The sequence below is a fragment of the Pelodiscus sinensis genome, chromosome 25 (assembly GCF_052426305.1).
Source record: "Pelodiscus sinensis isolate ZL-2025 chromosome 25, ASM5242630v1, whole genome shotgun sequence".
Taxonomy (NCBI): domain Eukaryota; kingdom Metazoa; phylum Chordata; order Testudines; family Trionychidae; genus Pelodiscus; species Pelodiscus sinensis.
In genome coordinates, this window is record NC_143076.1 from 15980504 (window position 1) to 15999418 (window position 18915).

Here is an 18915-nt window from a genome sequence, read left to right on the forward strand (position 1 = left end):
TTTTGCAAATTCTGTTGACCCTCTTCCTTCTGTCCCCAGACCACTGCCTGTGCCAAAACGGCAACCCGGGGAACAGTCCGAAAGTGATGAGGATACTGAATACATGTCACCATCCTCTTTGCCTCTGGTGCCGCCTGGTCCTGCCCAACAAAAAACAGAGATCAAACTGCCTTTGGAAATGACTCATGGTCTTCGGTGAGATGACAGTTGTCTCTGCTGTGTTTACAACCCCGCCCACTCAAAGCGGCTTGTTCATTTATTCTGTTTGAGGTTTTATTTCCATGGTTAGTCTGCTGCCTGTTTTCTACTGGCTTTGATCACACCTAGATTGGAGTAGTGGGGTAAATGAAATGTGAATGCTACTCTGGTCTGAGTCCTTTCATAATGAAATCACTTCTCCGCGGTCCCTCCAATCCATTTTTTTGTTGGCTCTTTGACAGCAGCGGAGATAGAAATGGGACATTCCATGTACAGTTTTGTTCCCTCACTTTTCAGTATCGCTAGTTAAATCTTGATTTGTTAGGTAGCAATGGAGACCGTCAGGATGCATACGACAGCAAATACTCTCTGAAAGAGAGTCTGTAGCAGAGCTGTGCTTCATATCCATGCAGGAATCTGAGTGGAATCTACACAGCAGATTTTAGGGGTGAGGAGGAAATTGCTGTTGTATATCTGAAGAAAATGTTTTTTCCACCTTTCATTCAGAGCACTGGAATATGACCTATCAAATGATGTCTGTATGTATGAAGCTATGTACAACATCCAGTCCCAGGCAACGTCCTCTGACTTGGAGGCCACTAAAAGTTCTGGTGAGTGGGCATGAATGCACATTACAAAGCACCCAAGAGAAATATTGGGTAGGAGTGAATTGATGAGATTCCCGGCTTAAATAGCATTTAAGTTTTTGTTTAATACAGGTGTCACTTGCTGTTGGAGGTAAATAATTTGTCATATGCAGAAGTGTTTGATTGGCATTGCCTACAGACAAAAGAAGCTAATTTAACACCAGTTTAAGATACTCATCAGTTGCTTAAAAAGAATCATTTTGAAGATTTTGTATGACCTGATAGTTGCTGTAGGTAGCTGAGATGGAAACTGTCAGTCCAGACCTGTCATCCCTCTGTTCCCAACTGTTCCTGTTAATTTTCATCATTATTATTGATAATATTTTACTGAAATGTCTCCCTGTGTGAGAGACATACTCCCCTTCTAGCACACCTGTTTCAAGTTGCTAATTCTCAATGATTAGGCAAAGGTCTATTTGCCGTTGTAGCAGTTGTGATTAGTGGGAATATCACTCAGCATATTTCTAGGGCAATTTTTTGGGGTGCCAGCATTCTCACTTATGTCCCAAGGCTGGGGAAATTTCTGTCATTGGGGCTCACGGTGAGCCCAGATCTTGGGAACCTGTCTCTTTTCATAGCCCCTGTTTCTCATTAGCAGAGTTACAAAATGACTTGGTTATTGTATCTTGGAAGGCAGTAGCCAAGAATGAGCATGCTCAAGATCATACATAAGGTTTGTGTCCTTTCCCTGTCAGAACAATGAATTCCACTATGGATGGGACACCCTGGATACTGCTGTAATGGATCACTAACCCATCCTGTATATAGATAAGTAACTTTACTGGAAAGATAAGGAATAGCTTGCAGCTATGCACATAACCTGCCTGCAGAAGGTTGATTGGTGGGATGCCATGTACAATGTGTGTTGTACTTCCTTTTGCTTTCTGCCTATTTGAGTGCCATCTGCAGAAACTCTGGGAGTGCTCATTTGATCTTAAAGGGGTCTGCATTGCTCCACACGCATAGTGTAAAATTGAAAGTTAAGCAGGAAAGCTGAACTGTGTGTGTGACATACATGAACGTTTAAAGAAGAATGTGCTATTTGAGATAACAATAAGCATTTACTACTCTTTACTGTGACACTTTTTTTTTTTACTCATGGCCTTGAGGAAAGACCTTTCTCTGGATTTGGGGTTCCAACAGGAGACCTGTAGCTATCTGCCGTGCAAAGGCATGTGGGCTGAGGGGAACGGACCATTCAGCCTGTCTCAAAGGGAAGGCTCTCTTCAACACTTGGAGCTTATCGTGCATGTGTTTTTCTAGATGAGGGGGATGTAGCTGCGGCCAATGCCAGCAATGGCCCAGAAGAGTCCGAGAATGAAGAAGATGGCTATGATATCCCCAAACCACCAGTACCAGTCGCAATAGCTCGTCGCACACTCTCCGATATCTCCAATGCCACGTCTGCCTTCAGCCGAATGTCTCTGGATGGTGATCCCAGCACAGGTGAATACCCTTCCCTCCTGATTTTGCAGTGGTGCCTGATGATCTGCTACACATCTTTGAAGCTTTTCTATCGCTGACTTGTTATGGCCCTTACGCTGCAGAAGAATAGGATTTGTATTACAGAGGTGCTCCAGTCCTGAGGGGTTAGGATTGATTTAGACCTTCGTATGGACTGCACTAGCCATTCGAACCATTTGGTGTTTGGATTAGCAGTTGGCAAAACCTACCATATTTAACCTGGTTATCCATTAAGAATATTCCTCTGGAAATGAGGTGACCTTGCAGCACTCGCTGGCAAGGAAGTAAGGCACAGACTATGGCTGGACTTAACACTGAGCTTTGTGGTGATGTGCCCCTAAACACGAGGAAAACTCTGCAGGCAAAGGTAGTAAGAAAGGCCAATCTTTGATCTGTGCTTGGTGAGGCTCTTGCCAGCAGATGGAGCTAGTGTTCTGAAACAGTTTGGTGACATCCACCCTGTAGAGAAGAGACTTGCTGGTGGTTGTTCTCTACTGGCTGGAGACACGTGCGTTCCTGGCTAACACAGACGGGCTAAGAGAGAAATCCAGGCTCGGTCTGTCCAAAAATTCTGTTTGAGCCTGGAACTTTTTGTTCTGCAACTGTCTAGCTACTTCACTCACCATCTTGGGGTTATTAGTCTTGCACCTTGTGGGGCTGCTCTGGTGAGGTGTTCAGTATCTTCCAGGAATCAAAGGCTGCTCAGAGGAAGAGGATGTGACCTCAATGTAGGGTTGCCAGATGGTTTAACAAAAAATACCGAAACCTCACGCGCGCTCCCCTCTCCCCCCCCCCGTCCAAAAAACAAAACAAAAATAAAAAAACATAACACCGGGGAAAAAAATGTCGGGGGGGAGGGGGAGAGACTAAAGTTGTAGAGCAAAAAAAGCGGGGTGGGGGGTGCGGCAAAGTTGGTAAGCAAAAGTTGCACCACTCCTTCCAGTTTGGGACCACACACTAACCCCCAATGTACCCACCCCTCCCCCTGAGCCAGGCCCCCCAGTCCCTCCATATCAGTGCACTCACCCCTGCCTCAGAGCAGGCCCCCTGCATCCTCCGATCCCAATGCACTCATTCCTGCCTCAGAGCCAGGCCCCCCCTAGCAATCCCCTTTCCCAAGGCACTCACCCCGCCTCAGAGCCAGGCCTCCCCCCCCCCCCCAGCATCTCCCCATCCCAGTGCACTCCCCCCTTCCCCCAGAGGCAGGCATCCCCAGCATCGGGAGCCTCCGCCCCAATCAAATCTCCCATCTCCTCCCCCCCCCCCGCAGAGCCAGGCACAGAGGAACAATCTGACTTTTAAAGTGGCTGCTCCTGCTGCTCAGCCCAACTGCCTTGGCTCACATTGTAGAGGGAGGCATCACGTGGCCAGCTACCGGTCTCTGCTGGTCATGTGGGCCAGAGCAGCACGCACTCTGCTCCCAGCCCCCTAGCGTGACACCCAGCACGTTTCCCCCTCCTGCCCTGCCTTCGCTAGACTCTGCTGCGCTCCTCACTCCCCCACCCCAACCAGCTGTGGCAGGGGAAATTTGTCACCGCCGGGCTTCCCTCCCAGGGGAACGGGAAATACCGGACATTACACGTGTTTGGTATTTCCTGGGTTTTTTTTACTGGATGGAGCCTGCAAATATCGGACTGTCCGGGTGAAAACTGGACACGTGGCAACCCTACCGCTATGGCCAGGAACCCTTGAAGGTGGCCCCCATATGTTACTCGTCTCCAAGGGGCTCTAAGGGAGGAACTAGGAAAGAGTGCTTCCTGCTCTTGAGCCCTGTAATCTAGCAGGGTCTCCAAGCAAAGAGCAGCTCAGAGTAGCACCTTTCTGCTCAGATTCTCCAGGAAGAACTTTCCAGAGGATAGGTTCCTTGCTTTGATCTTTGCCTTCCAGATCTTTGCCTGGAAGTTTCAGATTCCAGCTTTCCTTCCTGCAGAGCCTGTGAGGAATTTTCTCTGAGCCTGCTCTCCAGACTTCCAGCTCCCATGTACTCAGGACCCTCTCCTCCAGCCCAGAGAAAAGCAACAGGACTTTACCACACGGACCCTTTTCTGCACCTCCTCACACTGCCCCCAGCGTTCATAGAGCACCGCGGGTGGGATAAAAGAGGAGCAGAACCTGTGGCGTGCGTCTGTTTTCGGTTCTGCCGCTACCCACTGTGAAACCATGGAGTTAGGGCTTCCAGTCGTTCTACCTCCGTTCCCCCGTCTGTAAAGTGGAGATATTGATAACTGCACTCCCTTGGTAAACTACAGATGAAAAATGCTTTAGGAGGGCTAAGTACGATTTCAGGGAGTTTTCACTGTGATCTCAATCACGGGGTATTGGCTCTTGTCAGAGGCTGTTTACTAGGTGGGATAGACCCTTGTGGCAGTAACTGTGCTCTCATGTCCTGTATCACAGAATGTAGCTTCCTTTACGCTTGTAACAAGGCTACTCTTTCAGCGTGACCTGTTGTGTCTAAAATCTGATCGAGCAAACGGTGGACTACCTATTTCAGAGGCAAATGGGGAAGGCATTCCTGTTCGCAGTTCTGCAACCGGCTTGTGGTTTGTTTTTAAGCTGCTTATTTCTCCTAGAAAATTAGTGAGTTGAACTGTGTTGTGGTGAGTGAGGTGGCTTCAGTGAATTTGTCGCCTTTTGTGCTTTTGGTGTAAGTTTTTCAGAGAGCCCGGCATCATAGTAACTGCTTCCTTCCTGACACCAGTGCTGCAGGGCTGGCTCCTTTTATCTAGAATGTTGGGGAGTTCTTACTCTAAGGACTTGCATGCTTTTTGCAGAAGTTCATCATTTTGGAAAACACCATCTTCAGGCTTCTGAGGGGTTGTCCTAAAAGGCAAATCAAACTTTCTTAAGATGTTTGCATACTGAAAAGTTTCCAGTGATTTGCAAAGCAGGACATGTTTTATACAGTTGTTAAAATTAGAAGGAAACTGTAAGGAACCTGGAATGGCAAACAGTGATCTCTGAAAGGGTACCATCTTTTAGCGAATATACCCCGCGCCCGAATATACCCCGCGGTTTTTGCTTTTTGAGTTAAAACAAATCTTGTATACCCTGTGCACGAGTATAACCCGCGGGGTGTACAAGGCTGTGCTGGAGGTATATTTATGGGGCGGGGTGGGAATTAGCTAGCCACTCACCACCCGATTCCTGCACAGCCAGATGAACGCTCCCGCTGGACTCTTTCTATGGCTGTGGAGGAACCGGGCGGTGAGCTGGTGTGTTTAAAAAAAAAAAAATAAAATTGTATACCCCAGGGCTCCCGGAGACATCTCCAGGGGCTCCTCGAGGTTGACAAACCTCGATAGGTACAACGCGTACAATCAGTGGACTGCTGGGGCTCTGCATACATGTTTACGCATGTAAAGGGCTCCGGAGCCCCAATAATTTGAGAACTGCTGTATTAGTGGTTAAAAAGAAGGGTGTCCTGACCCTTAGGAACACATTGTTATCTATGGGGAAATTCTTTGGCATATTTCTTGTACTTGCTTTGTTTTTTCAGACCCCTCTCTCACTCTGGTTTGGACGTGAGGTCTGTTCACATAGATTTATCCAAACAGCTCCCATTTGCTTGATCGTGTTTCTAGAAACAAAACCAGTTGGGTTTACTAATTATTTACTAAACCTCCATGCCAGTTTTTGTGCACCAGGGAGAAGGAGATGAGATTACCTGACCTAGTGGGGGGTGGGGGAGAAATTGACATTGGATGAAAGGGTAAGCTGGCTGTGGGAAATGGCTTGAGAGTTTTTGGGGGGAAGCCAGAACTCTAAAGCCAGTGCTGACTACAGTGTTCTGAAGCTGCTGGTTAATGCAACATGCACTTGTCTTCCAAAATAACACAGTTGTTTCTCCCCCAGGTTCTTCTGATGGCTCTCAAGTTCCAGAAAGGCCACCAAAGCCCTTACCACGGAGGATAAATTCTGAACGGAAAGCCGGGAGTTGTCCGCAGGGGGGCCCCAGCGCCTCTCCCCAACTTTCCAGTGAGATTGAGAACCTTATGAGCCAGGGATACTCATATCAGGACATTCAGAAAGCTCTGGTCATTGCACATAACAATATTGAAATGGCCAAGAATATTCTCCGGGAATTTGTCTCCGTTTCGTCCCCTGCACATGTGGCCACATAGCACATCACCTCCCTGCCTAGAACTTCTGTGGACCAGCTGGCTGGGCAGCCCATAGCCCAGCTGCAACTGCAAGGGGAAAGGGATTCCTTGAGAGACTTCGCGCTGGATTCAGCCCTGCCTCTTAAGAGAATCAGTTATCAGGGTGCTGTGGTTCCTGATTTCAAAGTAATGGAGCGAAGCAGAGCAGAGAGATGTGTATACGGTGTGTTTCTTGGCATTGTTTTGGAGTCCTTCACCCCCACCTCTTGTTCAGGAGCGCAGATTGGTCTCAAACGGGCATTGGTAGAAATAGGTCTCACGACATGTGATTCCAGAGCTGATGCTCTGGGCAGGTGGGGTGGGCGTGTTTTGTGCTGTGAATTCTAACTGAATGCTCTGAACATGTCTCCAGGTTGCTGTGGTGTGCCCTGTGGTTCATGGTACTAGGTTGGGACCTGTTCGCTGCTGTGCGTTGGCTCAGGCTTTTTAGCACAATCTGTAGGAGGCCGTCTGCTGGGGGGGCGGGGAGGGAGAACAGACCGCTTCTGTTTGCTGTGGCATTTTTTCTGTACCCATAATTATTGATCATGATTTAAGTCCTCCCCTTCAACTGGGACAAAAGTATGACTGGCAGCAGTTGGGTATTTTTAACCCCTTCGTGCTGGGAGATGATTTCTCTCACATTGCTGGCACTAGATTCCAGGGAATTAGATATGTTGAACTTTATAGGGGGGTTTCTTTTGGCAGGGGAGGGGGGGGGGGAGTGAAGGCCTGGAGAAAACTAGCTGCTGCTTATCTATTTAGCCCAGAGCATTTTTATGCTTCAGTGCTTAAACTTGATTACAGCTGTGCTTGATTACAGCTGTGCTGGACTTGACAGCTACCACTAGCTGCTCTCCTGCACTCTTGCTATGGGAATGTTGCATCTGGTAGATACAATGTTTTATTCATCTTGATTGCATGGTGGCTGTAGCACAGTTGCGGCTTGCGCACACATTCCAACCTCTCCTTTAGAGAGCGCGTGTGGGAGCTGCTCACCTGTGTGCCAAACTCTTTGTGGAGTAAGTAGGTGCAGCCATTGTATCTCCTCGGCATAGTTAGTCTGCTTTATAGTAAAATTGCAGCCACATTCTCAGTGAGGCTGTTTGCCCCAGCCACATGGAGCTTGTTTATCCTTTGTTACATCAGGAAATTGTCAGTGTTTGTGTCAGTCAGGAGAACAGAGGAAATAGTGTATTTATGAAACAGTCAAACTGGACTTGAAGAGCTGGTGTTCACCTATTATTTTGGAGTAACCTGACTTGCTTGTAGCTTTCTTACTTAATCCCTTTCAATGTGGGCATCTCCGCCGACTGATGCCTTCAGAGAGGTATTAATAAAATAGGCATAGAGAGCACATCACTGACAAATGGACAAAATGTTCAGTGCCCATTAGCTTTTCAGACTGTGCCCAGAATGATTTGGCTCGCGGTTGAATGTCAGTGGTATGAATGAACTGCAGTAGTGACTGGATGAATATTTATGGAATGAAATATCTTTTGGGTATGCAAGACTGATGTCATTCATCCCTTTTACAGAATCTGGGTAACTGGGCCTTGATCCCAGATCCAGAGCCTGAAATTGACACACAGGGCATTTAACAAAAGTAACAGCAAATGTCACAGTTGGGAACAAAGTACTAGATTCTCATTTTATGTGGAACATAAAGTTTCTCTCAGAATCTATAGCCATATCGTAAGTGCAGTGGGATCCAGGTGACATAAACACATGAATTGTCCTCTTTTCTCCTTTCCTCTCCTCTCTGGTAAAGAAAATATTGTCTGGAGAGCTAGAGAGAATCGCTGTCTGTGCGGAACAATCACTGCCCATCGGTATTGCTGCTAGTTCGGTGGCAGAGGTGACATTTGCAAACAGGCTGATGCTGTGCTTGTATTGGTGCGAGCTGTGGAAGATACTGACTGTTCTCTGTGATGGTGCAAAGTCAAGTTGCGTGACTTGAGTGTCCGTTGTGTGTGCGTCAGGGAGGGCAGAGTCTAGCCACAGTGAAGTCTTGAGCTGTGAAAGGAAGGGTGATTGCCCTCCGTGGAATGTTCTTTTCCTCCTGTTCCTTTGCCTTGGAACTCGACAGACAGCAACTAACATGCCAAGTTAAGTTGCTTTGTGCGAAATGCTGTGATGATACACCACAGGCCTTCGTGAGCATGTCTCCGAGCTTGCAAGGCTAATGCTGGAACAGCTCAGGTTGCCACAAGGGCAGCTCTTCTTCCGATGGTAGTTTTGGTCCTGACCAAATCATTTCTGGGGTATCAGAATCATTTCCTCATCTGTGCTTGCTTCAGAAGCAAGCAGAGACTCTTTTGTCGTGAATGCTACTCTTCTCTTGGCATCTGTTGCCAGCGCCGCCATTAATTCCACATTGGTTTTGCAGCTGATTCACTTCAAACCTTCTCTGCAAGATCAGCATGGGCGTCTCAGCATGCGTGGTGGCCGTATTTTCAACAAGATGGGATGCTTCTGTCGTTGCTGCGATGGCAATTAAATTTAACCATCTGAAAAGCCTTACATGTTGTCCTGCCCTAAAGAGCGCATGTTGTTCAAAGCAGCAACGTCCTAGTCTTTGTGGATAGTCCATTTTCACAGGCTTGCCCTGTTGCTAATTAGATCCCGCCTAGCAAAGGCGGACCTCCTTTCGGGGCTCAGCTGTGGAAGTTCATTGCCTTTGGGCATCGTTCCAGGGTGAGAGATTTGAAGGCAATTCTCTGGTATGATTTATGCAGGAGTCCTTTCTGCCTACTGTGGGTGTCTTAAACTTATCTGAGAAACTCCTTGAAGACTTAATGTTTCTTACAGTCGGCTGTGTGTTGCCGAGCCAACCGTGCTGCCCAAGATTGTTCTCTGTGGAGTCAAGTGAAGCACTTTGTGGGGTGTTTTCCTTGCTGCTTTTCTTTTGCAGAGGTGACCTTATGATTCTCCCCCAACCTGTGTGTCAAGTCAACTTGTTGTTTTACTTCAAAAGAAAGAAATGGGGGGAAAAAAAGCCAAATGTCTAGTGCCTTTCTTAAGGGAATGCTGCACCTCTAGGCTGGATATGAATAGCCTCTTGTGAAAACGTAGAGCCTCAGCTAGACATGCCCGTGAGCGCAACTGCTTTGATTGGGATGGGGGGGAGGGGGCAAGAGGAAGGAGGAGAGAGGTGGGCGAGCGTCACTTCAAAGATGACACTGTGTTTTGTAGCATTTCAACTATGGAGGTTTCTTATCTAAATCCTGTTACTAACAGTGACTTGTCTGGATTGGTGCTGTAATAAGCTTGGTGTGAAGACCGTAGAATTGTAATTCGGGACTCTGGTTTTTAAAAATGCAAAAAAAAAAAAAAAAAAAAAATCAGAGTTCTGGTTGTAAAAATGCTGTTTTGTCCCCTACCTCTCGCCCCAGGAAACAAAGCAAGCAAAATTCACAGTGCAGTGAGAGGCTGAAATGCAGTGAGAGCAGCACACATTTCAATCAGCAGGTAGCTGTGGCTGCAGAGATGGAATGGGACGCTCTGCACTAGTTTCTAGCCACCCTGCTGCGTTAACCACTAGGGATGTGAAAGTTTAACCAGGTAACCAATAAGCCTCACCTTGAATCGGTGAGTCTTGCTGGTAAAGGTTAACTGCTGGGGGCTGCTCTGACTGAGATGTTGGAGCAGCCGCTGCCTGTGGCGGGGTGGGGAGGTTGTGGGTGGGGGGGCCACTCCAGCTAAGCTGGAACCCTCTCCCCTGCCCCGTTTGCCTCCCTTTAACCAGTTAAACAATATATTAATCAGTTAGCCAAATAAACGGGATTTTACATCCCTATTAACCACCCTCCCAACTGTGTGGCGAAATCTACAAAAGAACCAATTTCCCCCAGGAGGAAGGTCACAGCCATGTTGTTACTACTGTAGATGGAAAAATCCATCTGCTGACCTGCACATGGCGTGTTCCTCGCTGCAACTGCTGCAGATTTAAGCATTAAACAGTGCCTCTCTGCTGGTGTGCAGTGGCTTTTGCTTTCTTTGTCAACGGCTTTCCCCATGTGTCCCTAACTGCCGCCCAAATCCCAGGGCAGCTGGCTAGGTTTGGGGAACAGCACATTGCTTTATGCACTAAGACCCTTTATGCTAATCTAGGGACAGAATAACTGCTGTACATGTGCATTTTAGCTGATTAAGGACAAAAATGCAATTCTTGTGGCTTTTTTAATGTACCCCAGTTTAAAATCAGAGCAGGAAACAAGAAAATTATTATTTTTTAAAATTCCTAATATAAATCTTTTTTTTTTTTTTATTCATGGTGGGGGAGGAAGAGTAGCTTTATTTCTCTTGAATAACAAATACCAATTTATATAATATCAGTGTTAAACTGTTGAGATTTTCACAAAATATTTTAAAAAAATATAATAGTGTCATTAATATAAAAAAAATTATATTAGCAGTATTTAATCCTTTCAGACCTGTAAAGAATAAGAAAAACAGAAGGTAAATATTCTTACAGAGAGTCGCTGAGCTTTAAGGTTCATTTGATTAAAAGTCCTCATTTTGTTTTGCAAATACATTGTTAATGTTTAGAGGTTTTACTAATGTTATTTATTAATTTTTTCATTCTTGTATGCAGCCCACTAAAGAGCTTTTTTGTTTTGAATTTCATGCACCTGTGTCAGTAAAAAAACAAAACAAAGTTTTATTTTTAAATAAATTTCCTTTGTTGTAGCATCTCAGTGAGGTGGTGTTAATGACGTGCTTCGTGGAATGTATTGTGCTTGAAACAATCACCAGCATGTTTTATATAACAGGGATAGAATCGGAGAGCTGGGAGAGACCTCAGGAGTCAAGTCCAGCCCCCACCCAAGGCAGGACTAATCCCAACTAAATCAACCCAGCCAGGGCTTTGTCAAGCCGAGACATAAACACCTCTAGGGATGGAGACTCCACTACTTCCCTAGGGAACCCATTCCAGTGCTTCCCCACCTTCCTAGGGAAATAACTTTTCCTGATATCCAACCTAGACCTTCCCCACTGTAACTTGAGCCCATTGCTCCTTGTCCTGCCATCTGTCACTACTGAGAACAGCCTCTCTCCATCGGCTTTGGAACCTCCCTTCAGGAAGTTGAAGGCTGCTCTCAAATCCCCCCTCACTCTTCTCTTCTGCAAACTAAACAGTCCCAAATCTCAGTCTCTCCTCATAGGTCATGTGCTCCAGCCCCCTCATCGTTTTGTTCGCCCTCTGCTGGACCCTCTCCAGTACTTCCACATCCTTTCTGTAGTGGGGGGCCCAGAACTGGACACAATACTCCAGATGTGGCCACATCAGAGCCAAATAAAGGGGAATAATTACCTCTTTGGATCTGCTGGCAATGCTCCCCCTAATGCACCCTAATATGCCATTCGCCTTCTTGGGTGCCCTGTTGATGCACATTCGAAGCTGAAAACTACCGCTGGAGGGGTTCTTACTAACCAAAGGGACTGATAAAAGATACCTAAGACTGTGTTACGGTTATTTGTCACATCCCCATACAAACTGGCTTTATTAGGGTGGACAGCTAAGGGCTGGTCAGCACTGGAAAAGATACACAGGTTGTACCTCCAAAATCTGGGACTTTCTGGTCTGGCAACATCCCTGGTCTGGCAGGACCACGGATGCTCCTGGAGTAGAGAGCCCTGGAGCCTAAGGGCAGGAGGGCCAGCTGTATGGGATATCAGCCAGCAGCCCAGCTGGGGGCAGCATGGGACTGGGTCTGAAGCCCTCCAGCAGCCCAGGGCCGGGACCAGAGCCCTGCGGCTTCCCTGAGCTATGTGAGGACGGCTTTGGGTCGTGTGGGGACAGGGCCTGGAGCCCTGCAGCTTCCCCTGGCTGTGTGGGACCAGGGTCAGAGTCCCAGCCCTACAGCTGCTCCTGGCTGCCTAGGAATGGAGACCCGCAGCAGGAGCCGGAGCCGGCAGTAGCTGGGCAAGCAGCCTAGCCAGGTTGGCTGTGGTGGGGCAAGTTAGGGTTGCTGGGGTAGCCTGCCAGCAGCCGATAACGGGCTTGGGGGCCGGTGGCAGGAGACTTCCCCATGTCCAGCACATGCTCTGGTTCAGGACCAGTTAGGTCCTGATGATGCCGGACTAGAGAGGTCCAACCTCTACCAATATAACTGAGTCTATCTGAGGAGGGGTGGGTGTGTGTGTGTGCGTGTGGAGAGGGGCTTTCCCACTGGCAGCATTATACGAGTACAAATCCTAGTTTGCATGAAGAGTTCCTGGCATAGGGCGTATTTGCTTCCTGAATTGGATCGGCCATACCAGGGTAATTAAAACGGCAACACTCCAGTGTAGACCCGCCTTGGGATGCTGCAGGTTTGTCTTAAACTGTCCAGCTTTTCTGACACTTTCCTCACAGAACTTTGATTTCCTGCTAACATATGGAGAATCTTTTGTGGGAAATAGACAAAGAAGAGCCGGTAGCCAGCTGCTGGGATTACAGACAAACGTGCTCTTTAGGCAATGCAGATTTGTACCTGAGACCCCTCATTCTTATAAGAGACTAAAGAAAGGGGGGTGCATTCTGAACCTCTGACGAGTAGGGTCCTGCCAAATTCACAGCCATGAAAAACAATCTGTGACATCTGGTCTTGTGTGCTTTAACCCTGTACTGTACCGATTTCACAGGGGAGACCAATGTTTCTCAAATTGGAGGTCCTGACCCAAAAGTTTCATGGGAGTCATGTTGATGCCACCCTTACTTCTGCGCTGACTTTAGAGCTGAGGGGCCCAGCTCACCCTGCCAGAAGCAGCCTAGAAGTAAGGGTGGCAATTCCATGCCATGCCACCCTTCTGCATGGCTGCTGGCAACAGCTGTGCCTTCAGAGCTGGGCTCGTGGTCAGCGGCCACCACTGTTCAGCTGCCAAGTCTGAAGGCAGTGCAGAAGGGTAGCACTGCTACAACCCTTCCTCCCTCCCCCAACACACACAACTCCTTTTTGGGGTCAGGCCCTGCAATTACAGCACTGTCACATTTCAGATTTAAATAGCTGCAATGGTGAAACTGACGATTTTTAAAATCCTTTGATCGTGAAATTGACCAAAACGGGCAGTGAATTTGGTAGGGCCCCTACTTATGCAAGATGACTGGCAACAGATCTTTCTTGAAACACTCGCATTTGTTTCACCTCAACAGCATTGCAGTTAACTGGTTCTAACCCACATTCAGAGCCCTGGTTCTGATGCCTTGAGTGGGAATGCAGGAATTGCTCTGAATCCATTTGTAAGCACATTATAAATGCAGTAGACAAATGAGTGGTGAAGAGAGACGATGAAAGCACATTGAAGTCCTGCTTTCCAGTCCTGGTATACCATCTGCACCTGGGGAATGTTCCCACCCCTCACGGACTTCCCACCCCGTTGCTAATTGAGACAAAATACAGCCAGTCCTGGAAGTAGTTTGGCTTTTTATTTTCACATATATAAAAAAAACCCTGCAAATATCAGACAAACTCTTAAATTTACACACAAACCAACAAAAATATATATAAGAAAAGCTTTTGCTTCTGATATTCTAGCTCACAAGTACAGTTCACCCGTTTGGTCAATGCAGAGAGTCTCATTAACCACTGAGGAAATTGGGTGCATAGGAAAGGAGTTGCTATCATTTTGCCCAGTGTTAACGTAAGGCCGTTTTGTTGCGGAAGTGTTGGAGGAATGGAAAATAAAAGGCTGGTTAAGTAGCGCCTGGAGTATGTGTGTGCTTAGATGAAACAAGTTCTACAACTTGATTGCTTCTCTAATAGGAATTGAGAAGGAAAAGCAAGGGATTCCTCTCCCTGGGATGATGGAAGCCACACCAGTATATACTTGCAGGCAGGGTGTTATCCGTGAGGTTGGCTGCGTCTAGACTGGCAAGTTTTTCCGCAAAAGCAGGAAAAACTTGCCAGCTGTCTACACTGGCCGCTTGAATTTCTGCAAGAACACTGATGATCTCATGTAAGATTGTCAGTGTTCTTGCGGAAATGCTATGCTGCTCCCGTTCGGGCAAAAGCCCTCTTGCGCAAATGCTTTTGTGCAAGAGGGCCAGTGTAGACAACGCGGTATTGTTTTGCGCAAAAAAGCCCCGATGGTGAAAATGGAGATCGGGGCTTTCTTGCGCAAAACCGCGTCTAGATTGGCAAGGACGCTTTTCCACAAGTGCTTTTGCGGAAAAGCGTCCGTGCCAATCTAGATGCTCTTTTCCACAAATGCTTTTAATGGAAAAACGTTTCCATTAAAAGCATTTGCGGAAAATCATGCCAGTCTAGACGTAGCTGTTGTGTTTTGTTTGGTACTGGTGAGAGAGAGCACCAGTTCACTATTCTGTGGGAGCTAAGTTCTGTCGATTTCCCTTCTTGTTCACAGCTGGTACCTGTCACTAGGGGTGTAATAGTGTAGTCAATTAACCAATACATAAAAGCTTGTAGGTTAATGCTATAGACTACATGCATTTCTCCTCCTCGTCTCCTCTCTTTCCTCCCCCCTCCCCCCCGCCAGTAAATTTTTTAGCAGGCTGGCCAGCAGCCCGGCTCAGTCCTGGCTTGCACCGGGTCTGGGACCTATCACTGCTGTGGCTCTGCATTTAAAGTGTATTAGGAGCTGGGTGGGCAGGCAGCCCGGCTCAGTTCTGGCTCTCACTAGGTCTTGGGGCTCAGCCCCCACCTCAACAGGGGTTGCTGCCTCCCCGCGCTGCTGCCTCTGTATCCGAGGCAGCAGAACAGGGTGACAGGCAGCCGGTCCGGCAGGGAAGCTGTTTTTCAAACTGGCTCCCCTCACTGACCAGCTCTTCCCTGGCACCCCATGCTGCTGCCTCTGATAAAGAGGCAGCAGTGCAGGGTGGCAGGGGCCTCTTCGGGAGAGAGGCCAGAGTGCACTGGCTGCCGGCCCTACCCTCGGGGACTAGGGAGTAGTCGAGTAACTGATAAGAAGCCATGAGGTTAATCGACTATTCAATTAACCGATATTTAACATCCCTGTCACCCCAGCCTACACCAGAGAATAGGATTTTAGCTAACGATATGGAACATTTTACCTAGTCCTAATCAATGTGCCTTGAGTTCTTAGGTGGCCACCCAGTAGAAATTCAAATGCCACCCAGCTGATTTGCAGAGCGCCCACAGCCAGCAGCCTGTATTTCTACTGGTGGTGCACATCTGCACATTTCAATGCAGATAAAAATTGATTCCACACATGAAGCAAAAACGTTAGTGGGAACACTGGTTTATAATGCTTTAAAACCCCCTCAAAAAACTCTAGAGAAATGCCAGCATGGTAGATAGCTTCTCTTTATCCGTCTCCACGTCAGGCATGAGTCAGGTGGAAGGGCTTACTTGTAGCCGCAACTGTAGAGCTTAATTAGAAATCTGCCCAGAGTAGCCACATTCCTCGAGGGGGCAGCTATGAAACAAGGCCTAAGCCCTCAGCTACGCAATTCCACATTTAGCTTGTATTAACTTACTGTTGGTCCAGTCCCTGCTGAAACCTCACAACTAGGAAGCCCTGGTTTTTACTGCACATAGAACAGAGTGCCTTTCCTTGAGTTACCTGTTCTCAATAGAGTCATGTGGGGAAAACAAAACCAACTCTTCAAAGAATGGAGCAATCTACCTGCATTTCACCAGGGCAAGATGAGACTGTGAATCTAAACCGGCAAAACAAGAACAGTGAAGGGAAAAGCTAAGAACTGTTTGGCATCCTCGAACCCACTGGGTAAATTTGACCCCCTATCTGCAATTCATACTGTGCACCCAGGCTGTGTCTACACTGGCAAGTTATTCCGGAAAATCAGCCGCTTTTCTGGAAAAACTTGCCAGCTGTCTACACTGACCGCTTGAATTTCCGGAAAAGCACTGACGATCTAATGTAAAATCATCAGTGCTTTTCCAGAAAAACTATGCTGCTCCCGTTCGGGCAAAAGTCTTTTTCCGGAAAACTGTTCCGGAAAAGGGCCAGTGTAAACAGCACAGTAGTGTTTTCCGCAAAAAAGCCCCGATCGCAAAAATGACAATCGGGGCTTTTTTGCGGAAAACTATGTCTAGATTGGCCACGGACACTTTTCCGGAAAAAGTGCTTTTTCCGGAAAAGCGTCCTGCTAATCTAGACGCGCTTTTCCGAAAATGCTTTTAACGGAAAACTTTTCCGTTAAAAGGATTTCCGGAAAATCATGCCAGTCTAGACGTAGCCCCACTGTTCAGAGACAGAACTAGATGCTGCTAATCGAACACAGCTTGTGGGGTTGGGTTTTTTTTAGTTAGAGCTCCAATTTAAAGCACAATTCTTGCCCTGACAACCCCAGACTGCCCTACTGCTCTAACCTATTTTCAGGAGGGGAATTTTAATCTGCTGTGAATTTTAGGTAAAAGAGTTGTAAACCTTTCCTCCTCCCCCCGCCCACCCAACTGGAACAAGAAGCTAAGAGTAACATTCCTGATAAGGCCTTCCATCTTTCCACCCATCCGAGAAATGTGAATGCTTTCAGGAATTCGTTTTGGCCTCTCTGAAGCAGCCAGCTCGTCCAGATTTGCTGCTGTCGTTGTGCCATCCTGCAGACCCTTGGCTAGTGTTACGGCCATGTGGGGGGACCGGGGGGGGGGGAGGTATTCCTCCCTGTAGAGTAGTCTCAGCACTGTGATGTGTTTCAAGGTCTCCAGCCACGCTCCCACGGGACTGGAACAGGGTCGGGAGGCGGCGGTCCAGGAACAGGAAAGGTTTGAAGACGAAAAAACCCAGACGGCAGGTCCCTCACTCTAATTCCTCAGATCGATGTATTTCTCTGCCTTGAAGCCACAGATAAGAAAGGAGCAGTCAGAGGAGATCAGAGGACAGGTTTTCCCTCCCCACCCTCTACATGTGCAAGGACCATCTGCTCAGAACCAGCCCAGTACAATGGTTTCCCAGGCAAGTGACCCTTGGAGCAGGGGCCAGGAATAATCCTCTATCAGCTGGGAGGGAACAGTTGCATTTTTAATTACTTACAACTGTCCCCCAGCAGCAAAGACCAGTGGTTAGAGCTGCTACCTTTTCCTCCTTGCAGTCGCATGGCTTAGGAACCTTTCTGTCCTGGCCTAGCGGCGAGGTCCCTAACATGGGCGGTGCCGAGGTCCGAGATCCTCTAGTGCTGTAACACCCCCGTCTGTTAGCATCGGGCCACGATGCCAGCGAAGGATGAGGGGACAGGGAAACCACCGGGCCTGTATCTGTGCTCCTGGGTACTGGGGGGAGTGCCCATGTTCATGAGTGAGTGGAGAATGTGCAAAGAAAAGCTGATGGCGGAAGGAAAAGGTTTCAGGTTCGCCTCTTCCCATTTGCATGCAGCAGCACATCTGCATCTCAGTGTAGTGCTGACGGGAAACACAGGCTGGAGCCATGAGCCCTCCCCCCGCTTCCCTTATTTGCTGCTGATGGATGATGAAGGCCCATGCGAGACCAGGGGGCCTGGGAACAGCTGTTGCCAGAGCTGCTCTCCTAGCTCCAGAGACTCTGCAGCCACCCCCGTGCTCAAGCATCGCTGCTGGCCAGAGGCTGCGAAGGGACAGCCCAGCCCCCGGAAGGTAGTTGCGTGGAGCGCTGTCCTACCTGGTCACCGGCAGGTCTCTTCTCGCCGTTGGCGCCCTGCAGAAGCCCCGCCTCTTCGGGAAGTTTATCTGACTTAACTTCAACTACAATCTCCTCTTTACGGGCATCGGGCCTCGTGCTAGGGGGAGGGAGGTGACAGTTTTCAGACTGAGAAGGTGCCGGACAGGCGCCTATGGGCCGAGGCGCTGGCATCCAGGCCCTTTGGCTGGGGGCTCGCAGAGGGAAAAGGAATCGGTGCAAAATCAAACAACAGGGGGAGGCACCGGTAGAAGGAAGCTTTCAGCTCCTCCAGCCTCTGCCCATAGGAGGTGCTGGGAGGAAAGGGGAGGAGCCCTGGGACCGTAGCCACGCTTGGTGCTGCTGGCGGGTGGGGACGGTCGCTACTCGTCTCACTGGCGTGGGAGTGGGGAACCTTTGGTGGGGGGGGGGCAGTGATCCACAGCAAGATCAGCTGGGGGCCACACACACGTGAGACGCTAAAACCAAAAAACCCCTCTCACACCTCAGATGTGGCCCCCAACTGAGAAGCAGAAAAGGAATTCGGCTCAGTGTGCTCACGCTCCACTCCAGAGCCAAGCGGGACCCCCAAGACTTTGGGGGTGGACCAGACATGAGGGGTTCAGAACATGGGAGGGGGCTGCCAGGGCGTAGGCTGGGGTGGGGATGTGGGGGCTGGGCAGGAGCGTAGGGTGCAGGCGTGGGCTGAGTGAGGGTGGGGGCAGGACATCCGAGAGGGGAGTAGACTGGAGGTGCAGCGTCTGGGCAGGAGGTAGGGTGCAGGACCAGGTCGTGTGGAGTCTGGAAGGGGTGCAGGAGCAGGTGTGGGGTCTAGAAGGGGGGTGCAGGAGCAGGGTGGGGGTGAGGCATCTGGGTGGAAGGGGGGGAGCAGGAGGGGCCTGGGTGCA

At 48.6% G+C, this 18915-nt stretch overlaps 2 protein-coding genes across 6 annotated transcripts in view; one reads left to right on the plus strand and one right to left on the minus strand.

The window, feature by feature from the left end:
- The window catches only part of CBL (Cbl proto-oncogene), a 58082-nt gene extending 46936 nt beyond the window's left edge, over nt 1-11146 (plus strand). Inside the window, exons 13-16 of the mRNA XM_075909358.2 lie at nt 40-195; nt 706-809; nt 2109-2291; nt 6165-11146. Coding sequence (XP_075765473.1) covers nt 40-195; nt 706-809; nt 2109-2291; nt 6165-6433 — 712 coding nt within the window. The 3' untranslated portion in view covers nt 6434-11146. The remainder of the gene's footprint in view (nt 1-39; nt 196-705; nt 810-2108; nt 2292-6164) is intronic.
- A 2697-nt stretch (nt 11147-13843) lies between these two features.
- Nucleotides 13844-18915, minus strand: part of MCAM (melanoma cell adhesion molecule) — a 35787-nt gene continuing 30715 nt past the window's right edge. For 4 of the 5 annotated variants that reach the window (XM_075909363.2, XM_075909361.2, XM_075909360.2 and 1 more), the window contains 2 exons: nt 18011-18128; nt 13844-17211 (listed from right to left, as the gene is read on the minus strand). In XM_075909363.2, the coding sequence (XP_075765478.2) occupies nt 17182-17211; nt 18011-18128 (148 nt within the window). In that variant the 3' untranslated portion in view covers nt 13844-17181. The remainder of the gene's footprint in view (nt 17212-18010; nt 18129-18915) is intronic. The other variant, XM_075909364.2, reaches the window with a different exon arrangement.